Raw genomic sequence first — 14,345 nt, 5'->3', positions numbered from 1 at the left:
CACTCGGACAGTCACGTGTGGATGTACAGTTACACTCGGACAGTCACGTGTGGATGTGCAGTTACACACTGACACATTCAAGTGTGGATGTACAGTTACACTCGGACAGTCACGTGTGGATGTGCAGTTACACACTGACACAGTCACGTGTGGATGTACAGTTACACTGACAGTCACGTGTGGATTTACAGTTACACTCGGACAGTCACGTGTGGATGTACAGTTACACTCGGACCGTCACGTGTGGATGTGCAGTTACACACTGACACAGTCACGTGTGGATGTACAGTTACACTCGGACAGTCACGTGTGGATGTGCAGTTACACTCTGACACAGTCACGTGTGGATGTATAGTTACACTCGGACACTCACGTGTGGATGTACAGTTACACTCGGACAGTCACGTGTGCATGTGCAGTTACACTCTGACACAGTCACGTGTGGATGTATAGTTACACTCGGACAGTCACGTGTGGATGTATAGTTACACTCGGAGTCACGTGTGGATGTACAGTTACACTCAGACACCGTCACGTGTGGATGTACAGTTACACTCGGACAGTCACGTGTGGATGTACAGTTACACTCGGACAGGCACGTGTGGATGTGCAGTTACACTCTGACACAGTCACGTGTGGATGTGCAGTTACACTCTGACACAGTCACGTGTGGATGTATAGTTACACTCTGACACAGTCACGTGTGGATGTGCAGTTACACTCTGACACAGTCACGTGTGGATGTACAGTTACACTCGGACAGTCACGTGTGCATGTGCAGTTACACTCTGACACAGTCACGTGTGGATGTATAGTTACACTTGGACAGTCACGTGTGGATGTGCAGTTACACTCTGACACAGTCACGTGTGGATGTGCAGTTACACTCTGACACAGTCACGTGTGGATGTACAGTTACACTCGGACAGTCACGTGTGGATGTACAGTTACACTCGGACAGTCACGTGTGGATGTATAGTTACACTCTGACACAGTCACGTGTGGATGTACAGTTACACTCTGACAGTCACTTGTGGATGTACAGTTACACTCAGGGACAGTCACTTGTGGATGTACAGTTACACTCTGACAGTCACGCGTGGATGTACAGTTACACTTGGACACAGTCACGCGTGGATGTACAGTTACACTCTGACAGTCACGTGTGGATGTACAGTTACACTCTGACACAGTCACGTGTGGATGTACAGTTACACTCTGACAGTCACGTGTGGATGTACAGTTACACTCGGGGACAGTCGTGTGGATGTACAGTTACACTCTGACACAGTCACGTGTGGATGTACAGTTACACTCGGACACAGTCACGTGTGGATGTACAGTTACACTCTGACAGTCACGTGTGGATGTACAGTTACACTTGGACACAGTCACGTGTGGATGTACAGTTACACTCTGACACAGTCACGTGTGGATGTACAGTTACACTCTGACAGTCACGTGTGGATGTACAGTTACACTCTGACACAGTCACGTGTGGATGTACAGTTACACTCTGACAGTCACGTGTGGATGTACAGTTACACTCAGGGACAGTCACTTGTGGATGTACAGTTACATTCTGACAGTCACGCGTGGATGTACAGTTACACTTGGACACAGTCACGCGTGGATGTACAGTTACACTCTGACAGTCACGTGTGGATGTACAATTACACTTGGACACAGTCACGTGTGGATGTACAGTTACACTCTGACAGTCACGTGTGGATGTACGGTTACACTTGGACAGTCGTGTAGATGTACAGTTACACTCGGACACAGTCACGTGTGGATGTACAGTTACACTCGGACAGTCACGTGTGGATGTGCAGTTACACTCAGTCACGTGTGGATGTACAGTTACACTCGGACAGTCACGTGTGGATGTGCAGTTACACTCAGTCACGTGTGGATGTACAGTTACACTCGGACAGTCACGTGTGGATGTACAGTTACACTCTAACAGTCACTTGTGGATGCACAGTTACACTGACAGTCACGTGTGGATGTACAGTTACACTCGGACAGTCACGTGTGGATGTACAGTTACACTCGGACACAGTCACGTGGGGATGTACAGTTACACTCGGACAGTCACGTGTGGATGTGCAGTTACACTCAGTCACGTGTGCATGTGCAGTTACACTCTGACACAGTCACGTGTGGATGTGCAGTTACACTCTGACACAGTCACGTGTGGATGTACAGTTACACTCGGACAGTCACATGTGGATGTACAGTTACACTCGGACAGTCACGTGTGGATGTACAGTTACACTCTGACACAGTCACGTGTGGATGTACAGTTACACTCTGACAGTCACGTGTGGATGTACAGTTACACTCGGACACAGTCACGTGTGGATGTATGGTTACACTCTGACAGTCACGCTTGGATGTACAGTTACACTCTGACAGTCACGTGTGGATGTACAGTTACACTCTGACACAGTCACGTGTGGATGTACAGTTACACTCTGACAGTCACGTGTGGATGTACAGTTACACTCGGGGACAGTCGTGTGGATGTACAGTTACACTCGGACACAGTCACGTGTGGATGTACAGTTACACTCTGACACAGTCACGTGTGGATGTACAGTTACACTCGGACAGTCACATGTGGATGTACAGTTACACTTGGACAGTCACGTGTGGATGTACAGTTACACTTGGACAGTCATGTGTGCATGTGCAGTTACACTCTCACACAGTCACGTGTGGATGTACAGTTACACTGACAGTCACGTGTGGATGTACAGTTACACTCAGACAGTCACGTGTGGATGTACAGTTACACTCGGACAGTCACGTGTGGATGTGCAGTTACACTCGGACAGTCACGTGTGGATGTACAGTTACACTCGGACAGTCACGTGTGGATGTGCAGTTACACACTGACACAGTCACGTGTGGATGTACAGTTACACTCGGACAGTCACGTGTGGATGTGCAGTTACACACTGACACAGTCACGTGTGGGTGTACAGTTACACTCGGACAGTCACGTGTGGATGTGCAGTTACACACTGACACAGTCACGTGTGGATGTACAGTTACACTCGGACAGTCACGTGTGGATGTACAGTTACACTCGGACAGTCACGTGTGGATGTGCAGTTACACACTGACACAGTCACGTGTGGATGTACAGTTACACTGACAGTCACGTGTGGATTTACAGTTACACTCGGACAGTTACGTGTGGATGTACAGTTACACTCGGACAGTCACGTGTGGATGTACAGTTACACTGACAGTCACGTGTGGATGTGCAGTTACACACTGACACAGTCACGTGTGGATGTATAGTTACACTCGGACACTCACGTGTGGATGTACAGTTACACTCTGACACAGTCACGTGTGGATGTATAGTTACACTCGGACACTCACGTGTGGATGTACAGTTACACTCTGACACAGTCACGTGTGGATGTACAGTTACACTCTGACAGTCACGTGTGGATGTACAGTTACACTCGGACACAGTCACGTGTGGATGTATGGTTACACTCTGACAGTCACGCGTGGATGTACAGTTACACTCTGACAGTCACGTGTGGATGTACAGTTACACTCTGACACAGTCACGTGTGGATGTACAGTTACACTCTGACAGTCACGTGTGGATGTACAGTTACACTCGGGGACAGTCGTGTGGATGTACAGTTACACTCGGACACAGTCACGTGTGGATGTACAGTTACACTCTGACACAGTCACGTGTGGATGTACAGTTACACTCGGACAGTCACATGTGGATGTACAGTTACACTTGGACAGTCACGTGTGGATGTACAGTTACACTTGGACAGTCATGTGTGCATGTGCAGTTACACTCTCACACAGTCACGTGTGGATGTACAGTTACACTGACAGTCACGTGTGGATGTACAGTTACACTCAGACAGTCACGTGTGGATGTACAGTTACACTCGGACAGTCACGTGTGGATGTGCAGTTACACTCGGACAGTCACGTGTGGATGTGCAGTTACACACTGACACAGTCACGTGTGGATGTACAGTTACACTCGGACAGTCACGTGTGGATGTGCAGTTACACACTGACACAGTAACGTGTGGATGTACAGTTACACTCGGACAGTCACGTGTGGATGTGCAGTTACACACTGACACAGTCACGTGTGGATGTACAGTTACACTCGGACAGTCACGTGTGGATGTACAGTTACACTCGGACAGTCACGTGTGGATGTGCAGTTACACACTGACACATTCACGTGTGGATGTACAGTTACACTGACAGTCACGTGTGGATTTACAGTTACACTCGGACAGTTACGTGTGGATGTACAGTTACACTCGGACAGTCACGTGTGGATGTACAGTTACACTGACAGTCACGTGTGGATGTGCAGTTACACACTGACACAGTCACGTGTGGATGTACAGTTACACTCGGACAGTCACGTGTGGATGTGCAGTTACACTCTGACACAGTCACGTGTGGATGTATAGTTACACTCGGACACTCACGTGTGGATGTACAGTTACACTCGGACAGTCACGTGTGCATGTGCAGTTACACTCTGACACAGTCACGTGTGGATGTATAGTTACACTTGGACAGTCACGTGTGGATGTACAGTTACACTCAGACACAGTCACGTGTGGATGTACAGTTACACTCAGACACAGTCACGTGTGGATGTACAGTTACACTCGGACAGTCACGTGTGGATGTACAGTTACACTCGGACAGGCACGTGTGGATGTACAGTTACACTCGGACAGTCACGTGTGGATGTGCAGTTACACTCTGACACAGTCACATGTGGATGTATAGTTACACTCGGACAGTCACGTGTGCATGTGCAGTTACACTCTGACACAGTCACGTGTGGATGTATCGTTACACTTGGACAGTCACGTGTGGATGTGCAGTTACACTCTGACACAGTCACGTGTGGATGTACAGTTACACTCGGACAGTCACATGTGGATGTACAGTTACACTCGGACAGTCACGTGTGGATGTACAGTTACACTGACAGTCACGTGTGGATTTACAGTTACACTCGGACAGTCACGTGTGGATGTACAGTTACACTCGGACCGTCACGTGTGGATGTGCAGTTACACACTGACACAGTCACGTGTGGATGTACAGTTACACTCGGACAGTCACGTGTGGATGTGCAGTTACACTCTGACACAGTCACGTGTGGATGTATAGTTACACTCGGACACTCACGTGTGGATGTACAGTTACACTCGGACAGTCACGTGTGCATGTGCAGTTACACTCTGACACAGTCACGTGTGGATGTATAGTTACACTCGGACAGTCACGTGTGGATGTATAGTTACACTCGGAGTCACATGTGGATGTACAGTTACACTCAGACACCGTCACGTGTGGATGTACAGTTACACTCGGACAGTCACGTGTGGATGTACAGTTACACTCGGACAGGCACGTGTGGATGTGCAGTTACACTCTGACACAGTCACGTGTGGATGTGCAGTTACACTCTGACACAGTCACGTGTGGATGTATAGTTACACTCTGACACAGTCACGTGTGGATGTGCAGTTACACTCTGACACAGTCACGTGTGGATGTACAGTTACACTCGGACAGTCACGTGTGCATGTGCAGTTACACTCTGACACAGTCACGTGTGGATGTATAGTTACACTTGGACAGTCACGTGTGGATGTGCAGTTACACTCTGACACAGTCACGTGTGGATGTGCAGTTACACTCTGACACAGTCACGTGTGGATGTACAGTTACACTCGGACAGTCACGTGTGGATGTACAGTTACACTCGGACAGTCACGTGTGGATGTATAGTTACACTCTGACACAGTCACGTGTGGATGTACAGTTACACTCTGACAGTCACTTGTGGATGTACAGTTACACTCAGGGACAGTCACTTGTGGATGTACAGTTACACTCTGACAGTCACGCGTGGATGTACAGTTACACTTGGACACAGTCACGCGTGGATGTACAGTTACACTCTGACAGTCACGTGTGGATGTACAGTTACACTCTGACACAGTCACGTGTGGATGTACAGTTACACTCTGACAGTCACGTGTGGATGTACAGTTACACTCGGGGACAGTCGTGTGGATGTACAGTTACACTCTGACACAGTCACGTGTGGATGTACAGTTACACTCGGACACAGTCACGCGTGGATGTACAGTTACACTCTGACAGTCATGCGTGGATGTACAGTTACACTTGGACACAGTCACGTGTGGATGTACAGTTACACTCTGACACAGTCACGTGTGGATGTACAGTTACACTCTGACAGTCACGTGTGGATGTACAGTTACACTCTGACACAGTCACGTGTGGATGTACAGTTACACTCTGACAGTCACGTGTGGATGTACAGTTACACTCAGGGACAGTCACTTGTGGATGTACAGTTACATTCTGACAGTCACGCGTGGATGTACAGTTACACTTGGACACAGTCACGCGTGGATGTACAGTTACACTCGGACAGTCACATGTGGATGTACAGTTACACTTGGACAGTCACGTGTGGATGTACAGTTACACTTGGACAGTCATGTGTGCATGTGCAGTTACACTCTCACACAGTCACGTGTGGATGTACAGTTACACTGACAGTCACGTGTGGATGTACAGTTACACTCAGACAGTCACGTGTGGATGTACATTTACACTCGGACAGTCACGTGTGGATGTACAGTTACACTGACAGTCACGTGTGGATGTGCAGTTACACTGACAGTCACGTGTGGATTTACAGTTACACTGACAGTCACGTGTGGATTTACAGTTACACTCGGACAGTCACGTGTGGATGTACAGTTACACTCGGACAGTCACGTGTGGATGTGCAGTTACACTCGGACAGTCACGTGTGGATGTACAGTTACACTCGGACAGTCACGTGTGGATGTGCAGTTACACACTGACACAGTCACGTGTGGATGTACAGTTACACTCGGACAGTCACGTGTGGATGTGCAGTTACACACTGACACAGTCACGTGTGGGTGTACAGTTACACTGACAGTCACGTGTGGATTTACAGTTACACTCGGACAGTCACGTGTGGATGTACAGTTACACTCGGACAGTCACGTGTGGATGTGCAGTTACACTCGGACAGTCACGTGTGGATGTACAGTTACACTCGGACAGTCACGTGTGGATGTGCAGTTACACACTGACACAGTCACGTGTGGATGTACAGTTACACTCGGACAGTCACGTGTGGATGTGCAGTTACACACTGACACAGTCACGTGTGGGTGTACAGTTACACTCGGACAGTCACGTGTGGATGTGCAGTTACACACTGACACAGTCACGTGTGGATGTACAGTTACACTCGGACAGTCACGTGTGGATGTACAGTTACACTCGGACAGTCACGTGTGGATGTGCAGTTACACACTGACACAGTCACGTGTGGATGTGCAGTTACACTGACAGTCACGTGTGGATTTACAGTTACACTCGGACAGTTACGTGTGGATGTACAGTTACACTCGTACAGTCACGTGTGGATGTACAGTTACACTGACAGTCACGTGTGGATGTGCAGTTACACACTGACACAGTCACGTGTGGATGTACAGTTACACTCGGACAGTCACGTGTGGATGTGCAGTTACACTCTGACACAGTCACGTGTGGATGTATAGTTACACTCGGACACTCACGTGTGGATGTACAGTTACACTCTGACACAGTCACGTGTGGATGTACAGTTACACTCTGACAGTCACGTGTGGATGTACAGTTACACTCGGACACAGTCACGTGTGGATGTATGGTTACACTCTGACAGTCACGCGTGGATGTACAGTTACACTCTGACAGTCACGTGTGGATGTACAGTTACACTCTGACACAGTCACGTGTGGATGTACAGTTACACTCTGACAGTCACGTGTGGATGTACAGTTACACTCGGGGACAGTCGTGTGGATGTACAGTTACACTCGGACACAGTCACGTGTGGATGTACAGTTACACTCTGACACAGTCACGTGTGGATGTACAGTTACACTCGGACAGTCACATGTGGATGTACAGTTACACTTGGACAGTCACGTGTGGATGTACAGTTACACTTGGACAGTCATGTGTGCATGTGCAGTTACACTCTCACACAGTCACGTGTGGATGTACAGTTACACTGACAGTCACGTGTGGATGTACAGTTACACTCAGACAGTCACGTGTGGATGTACAGTTACACTCGGACAGTCACGTGTGGATGTGCAGTTACACTCGGACAGTCACGTGTGGATGTGCAGTTACACACTGACACAGTCACGTGTGGATGTACAGTTACACTCGGACAGTCACGTGTGGATGTGCAGTTACACACTGACACAGTCACGTGTGGATGTACAGTTACACTCGGACAGTCACGTGTGGATGTGCAGTTACACACTGACACAGTCACGTGTGGATGTACAGTTACACTCGGACAGTCACGTGTGGATGTACAGTTACACTCGGACAGTCACGTGTGGATGTGCAGTTACACACTGACACATTCACGTGTGGATGTACAGTTACACTGACAGTCACGTGTGGATTTACAGTTACACTCGGACAGTTACGTGTGGATGTACAGTTACACTCGGACAGTCACGTGTGGATGTACAGTTACACTGACAGTCACGTGTGGATGTGCAGTTACACACTGACACAGTCACGTGTGGATGTACAGTTACACTCGGACAGTCACGTGTGGATGTGCAGTTACACTCTGACACAGTCACGTGTGGATGTATAGTTACACTCGGACACTCACGTGTGGATGTACAGTTACACTCGGACAGTCACGTGTGCATGTGCAGTTACACTCTGACACAGTCACGTGTGGATGTATAGTTACACTTGGACAGTCACGTGTGGATGTACAGTTACACTCAGACACAGTCACGTGTGGATGTACAGTTACACTCAGACACAGTCACGTGTGGATGTACAGTTACACTCGGACAGTCACGTGTGGATGTACAGTTACACTCGGACAGGCACATGTGGATGTACAGTTACACTCGGACAGTCACGTGTGGATGTGCAGTTACACTCTGACACAGTCACATGTGGATGTATAGTTACACTCGGACAGTCACGTGTGCATGTGCAGTTACACTCTGTCACAGTCACGTGTGGATGTATCGTTACACTTGGACAGTCACGTGTGGATGTGCAGTTACACTCTGACACAGTCACGTGTGGATGTGCAGTTACACTCTGACACAGTCACGTGTGGATGTACAGTTACACTCGGACAGTCACATGTGGATGTACAGTTACACTCGGACAGTCACGTGTGGATGTACAGTTACACTCTGACACAGTCACGTGTGGATGTACAGTTACACTCTGACAGTCACGTGTGGATGTACAGTTACACTCGGACACAGTCACGTGTGGATGTATAGTTACACTCTGACAGTCACGTGTGGATGTACAGTTACACTCTGACACAGTCACGTGTGGATGTACAGTTACACTCTGACAGTCACGTGTGGATGTACAGTTACACTCGGGGACAGTCGTGTGGATGTACAGTTACACTCGGGGACAGTCGTGTGGATGTACAGTTACACTCGGACACAGTCACGTGTGGATGTACAGTTACACTCTGACACAGTCACGTGTGGATGTACAGTTACACTCGGACACAGTCACGCGTGGATGTACAGTTACACTCGGACAGTCATGCGTGGATGTACAGTTACACTTGGACACAGTCACGTGTGGATGTACAGTTACACTCTGACACAGTCACGTGTGGATGTACAGTTACACTCTGACAGTCACGTGTGGATGTACAGTTACACTCTGACACAGTCACGTGTGGATGTACAGTTACACTCTGACAGTCACGTGTGGATGTACAGTTACACTCAGGGACAGTCACTTGTGGATGTACAGTTACACTCTGACAGTCACGCGTGGATGTACAGTTACACTTGGACAGTCACGCGTGGATGTACAGTTACACTCTGACAGTCACGTGTGGATGTACAGTTACACTCTGACACAGTCACGTGTGGATGTACAGTTACACTCTGACACAGTCACGTGTGGATGTACAGTTACACTCTGACAGTGACGCGTGGATGTACAGTTACACTTGGACACAGTCACGTGTGGATGTACAGTTACACTCTGACAGTCACGTGTGTATGTACAGTTACACTTGGACAGTCACGTGTGGATGTACACACTCTGACAGTCACGTGTGGATGTACAGTTACACTCTGACAGTGACGCGTGGATGTACAGTTACACTTGGACACAGTCACGTGTGGATGTACAGTTACACTCTGACAGTCACGTGTGGATGTACAGTTACACTTGGACACAGTCACGTGTGGATGTACGGTTACACTTGGACACAGTCACGTGTGGATGTACAGTTACACTCAGTCACACGTGTGAATGTACAGTTACACTTGGACACAGTCACGTGTGGATGTACAGTTACACTTGGACACAGTCACGTGTGGATGTACAGTTACACTCTGACAGTCACGTGTGGATGTACAGTTACACTTGGACACAGTCACGTGTGGATGTACAGTTACACTCTGACAGTCACGTGTGGATGTACAGTTACACTTGGACACAGTCACGTGTGGATGTACAGTTACACTCTGACAGTCACGTGTGGATGTACAGTTACACTCGGACAGTCACGTGTGGATGTACAGTTACACTCGGACACAGTCACGTGTGGATGTACAGTTACACTCAGTCACACGTGTGAATGTACAGTTACACTTGGACAGTCGTGTAGATGTACAGTTACACTCGGACACAGTCACGCGTGTATGTACAGTTACACTCTGACAGTCACGTGTGGATGTACAGTTGTTACACTCTGACAGTCACGTGTGGATGTACGGTTACACTCTGACAGTCACGTGTGGATGTACAGTTACACTCGGACAGTCACGTGTGGATGTACAGTTACACTTGGACACAGTCACGTGTGGATGTACAGTTACACTCAGTCACACGTGTGAATGCACGAGTTTACACAGATCTTGTCACACTTGTTGATGCCGGTGAAGATGCAAAATTCAGAGTCACATGTGCAGCTCTTGGTTTTACATATGAACTCTCTTCCCACCATCTGCTCCTCCCCTGCCTCCCCACTCTCCCCTCATCCACCTCTCCCTTCTCTCTCTCTCCTCCCCTCTCCCCTCCTCCCAGGTTATCGGCAGCTCCCTGCTCTTCGTCCACGACCGCAATGCTCAGGCCAAGGTGTGGATGATTGATTTTGGGAAGACAATGCCTCTGCCCAGGGGTCAGCTCCTGAGCCACCGGCTGCCCTGGCAGGAGGGCAACAGGGAGGATGGTTACCTCTGGGGCATCGACCACCTCATCTCCATCCTGGACGAGATGCTGCAGACAAAGGACTGATCTGACCCAGCTCATTCCGGAATCTTCCTCCGGCACTACAGAACATTCCGGAAGGAGGTTGGAGGGGTTCGTCCCCCTCCCAGCATCACCGAGAAAGACGTGGCGGACTGGTGGGGATGAATGGGGGTGCACCGACACAGCGAGATCAGGCGGAGGGGTCAGAGTTGCACTTGGGCGTCGGGGCTGTGGGGTGAGAAGGGGCTGCTACACTGGGAGGGATACCGTGTGGCATACACCAACCACTACCAAGGTCCATCATGAGCAGCCCAGGGCTCCGAGTAGCCAGAGGCCAGAGGCTGAGAATGTTCTAGACTTTTCAACCTGCCAAGTGAGTGGGAGGAGGGGTCTGAGAACATTACCACACAGGGCGAGGCGTTCAGCCCTGCTCTGAGGTTAGTTACTGGACTTCCTGGCCGACTGAAGCTGTGGGTGTCTGTACGGAGGGCTGGAGGGACTGAGTGGAGGTCTCGGGTCTTTGGGGCTGTACCTGGTCCCGTCACTTACATCAGCACTGAGAGGTTGGGACCCTGTTTCCACTGACCAGATCTACTCACACAAAAACCTGCCCACCTGCCACATTTTATTGTCTAATTAGCTTCTTTCTCCCCTCCAGTAACCATCCTTGCTGACTGTACCAACCCTTCCCCCAAAAGTCGCTAGGAGATTCACAAATGACCCCCCACCCCAAATAGAGTCTGAGAGAGATACAACACAGAAACAGGTCATCAATCTACTCACACTAATCCAATGTTATTCTCCCCAAGCTCCCGTCAGCTCCCCCCGGGTTCCAGCCCTCAGCCACACACTAAGGGCAGGTTGCAGCAGTCAGTTAACTCACCAAGCTTGGATGTACAAGGAGATCAGAGTACCCGGGACAAACCCACACAGCCACAGGGAGAACGTGCAAACTCCACACAGACAGCGCTGGAGGCCAGGATCAGACTCGGGTCTCTAGTGTTGTGTAAAACAACAGCTCCTCCCACTGTTCCTTGTCCCAGTTTGGGAGGACATTTGGGGCCTCCTCCCTGCCCACATGCAGAACCAGACCCTGTGCTGAGACAGTGAATGCAGAGTCAGCTGATCAGCTCCGTCACGGGGTGCGGCGGTGGGAAGCTGGCTCAGTTTGTCCTGCTGCTCCCCGGGACTGGCCATGGAGTTATCAGGGCAATGTGACTGTTTCATCCAGTGTCCTGTGTTGAAAACCCACCAGGTATCTGGGGAACAAATCTGAGTAATGATATAAACCTGTGCCCATGTTACTTGGAAATAACCCAATTACTTTAAAATCCATCCCACTCAATAAACCCATTTCAGCGAATGAAATCTCTGCCTGGCCCAACACTATGATGTGGCACACTGTCAGGGCACTGAGTACAGAACCTGGGAGGTCACTGGTGAGGCTGCACCTGCAATATTCCGTCCCTCTGCTGCAGGGAAGATCTTACTAAACCAGAAAGTGTGCAGATCAAGATTTACAAAGATGTCGCCAAGACTCGAGTGAGTGACAGGGAGAGGCTAAGCAGGCTGGGACTTTATTCCTTGAAGCATGGGAGACTGAGTGGTGATTTTATCAAGGTGTTTAAGATCATGAGGAGTATAGAGAGGGCAAGTGCTCTCAGACTTTTTCCCAGGGTCAGGAATCAAGAGCTGGAGGGCACGGGTTTAAGATGAGAAAGGAAAGATTTAGTAGGAACCTGAGGGGCAACGTTTTTACTCAAGGGTGACATACACGTAGAACTGAACTGCCAGAGGAAGTACCCTGGGTACAAAAACAATATTTAGAAGTCATTTGGACAGGAACATGGATAGGAAAGGTTTAGAGCAGGGGTTCCCAATCTTTTTTTTTTGCCGTAATCCCCTACCATTAACCGAGGGGTCCATGGACCACAGGTTGGGAATCCCTGGTTTAGCGGGATATGGGCCAAATGGGACGAGCTTGGATGGGGCTTGTATGGTCCGGTCGGGCTGAGGGCCTGCTTCCATGTTGTATGACACTATGGCTCCGGGACAACCCACGTGGTTAAGTGTTCTCCTGGGGGGTTGAGGAAGTCAGTCATCACAGAGACTGTTAGGGGGGGCACACATCTCTGGCCCAGTTGGTGGTGTGAGAACTGAGTGTACAATTTCAGGAAAGAGAATTGAGGCTGGAGGTGAAGTAACGAGGCGGCATGCTGCCATTTTTTGTGTCCCGGGAGGCGTTTATTGGCCTTGCATTAACAACAAGGTCGACTCCCTGAGGGGTAGGTCAATGGATTCACTCTTTCCACAGCCCCAGAAGTACGCTGGGTTCTGATAAGTTGTCGGCATTTAGTTGGTGTACACAGACTACAGATTAAACCTTACCTGTACAAACCTCCCGTGTCTTCTCTGAGTCACACCAGACACCACGCAGTAAGCAGTGCACAAGGACACAGCAGGTGGAATATTTTGTGGACAACTATGAGGTCAGCCACATTGTAAAGACGGGTATTTTTAAATAGTGAGGGAGCAAAAGGTGTTGGGATTCAGAGGGTGTCATTGTACACAGATCACGTCAGGTTAACATGCAGGTGAAGCAAGTCATTAGCAAAATAAACCAGATATTATCCTTCATTCAAAAGGATTTCAATTCAAGTTCAAAGTATTTTAGGTTCAAGAGCAAACACCCTTTGCTCCAGTTAAGCAGGACACAAGGAGACTGAATCTGGAGCATTCTGTATGATTTCGTTTCAACCCTATCTCCCCTTACTCAAGAACCTATCCATCTCTGCCTTAAATACACCCAGTGACTAGGCCTGCACAACCTCTGTGGTAACCAGTTCCACAGATTCACTACCCTCTGGCTGAAAAAATTCCTTCTCATCTCACTTTTAAAGGGATGCCCCTCTATTCTGAGGTTGTGTCCTCAGATCCTAGATTCGACTACAGAT

The 14,345-nt window shown here is 49.1% G+C and overlaps 1 protein-coding gene across 1 annotated transcript in view; it reads left to right on the top strand.

Annotated features, from left to right (window-relative positions):
- The window catches only part of LOC140733172 (inositol-trisphosphate 3-kinase A-like), a 112,929-nt gene extending 99,141 nt beyond the window's left edge, over positions 1-13,788 (top strand). The window contains exon 7 of the mRNA XM_073056115.1: positions 11,227-13,788. Coding sequence (XP_072912216.1) covers positions 11,227-11,436 — 210 coding nt within the window. The 3' untranslated portion in view covers positions 11,437-13,788. The remainder of the gene's footprint in view (positions 1-11,226) is intronic.
- Positions 13,789-14,345: the final 557 nt, after the last annotated feature.

This window comes from Hemitrygon akajei, chromosome 9 (assembly GCF_048418815.1).
Source record: "Hemitrygon akajei chromosome 9, sHemAka1.3, whole genome shotgun sequence".
In the NCBI taxonomy this organism is placed as follows: domain Eukaryota; kingdom Metazoa; phylum Chordata; class Chondrichthyes; order Myliobatiformes; family Dasyatidae; genus Hemitrygon; species Hemitrygon akajei.
This window is presented reverse-complemented; position numbering and strand designations above follow the sequence as displayed.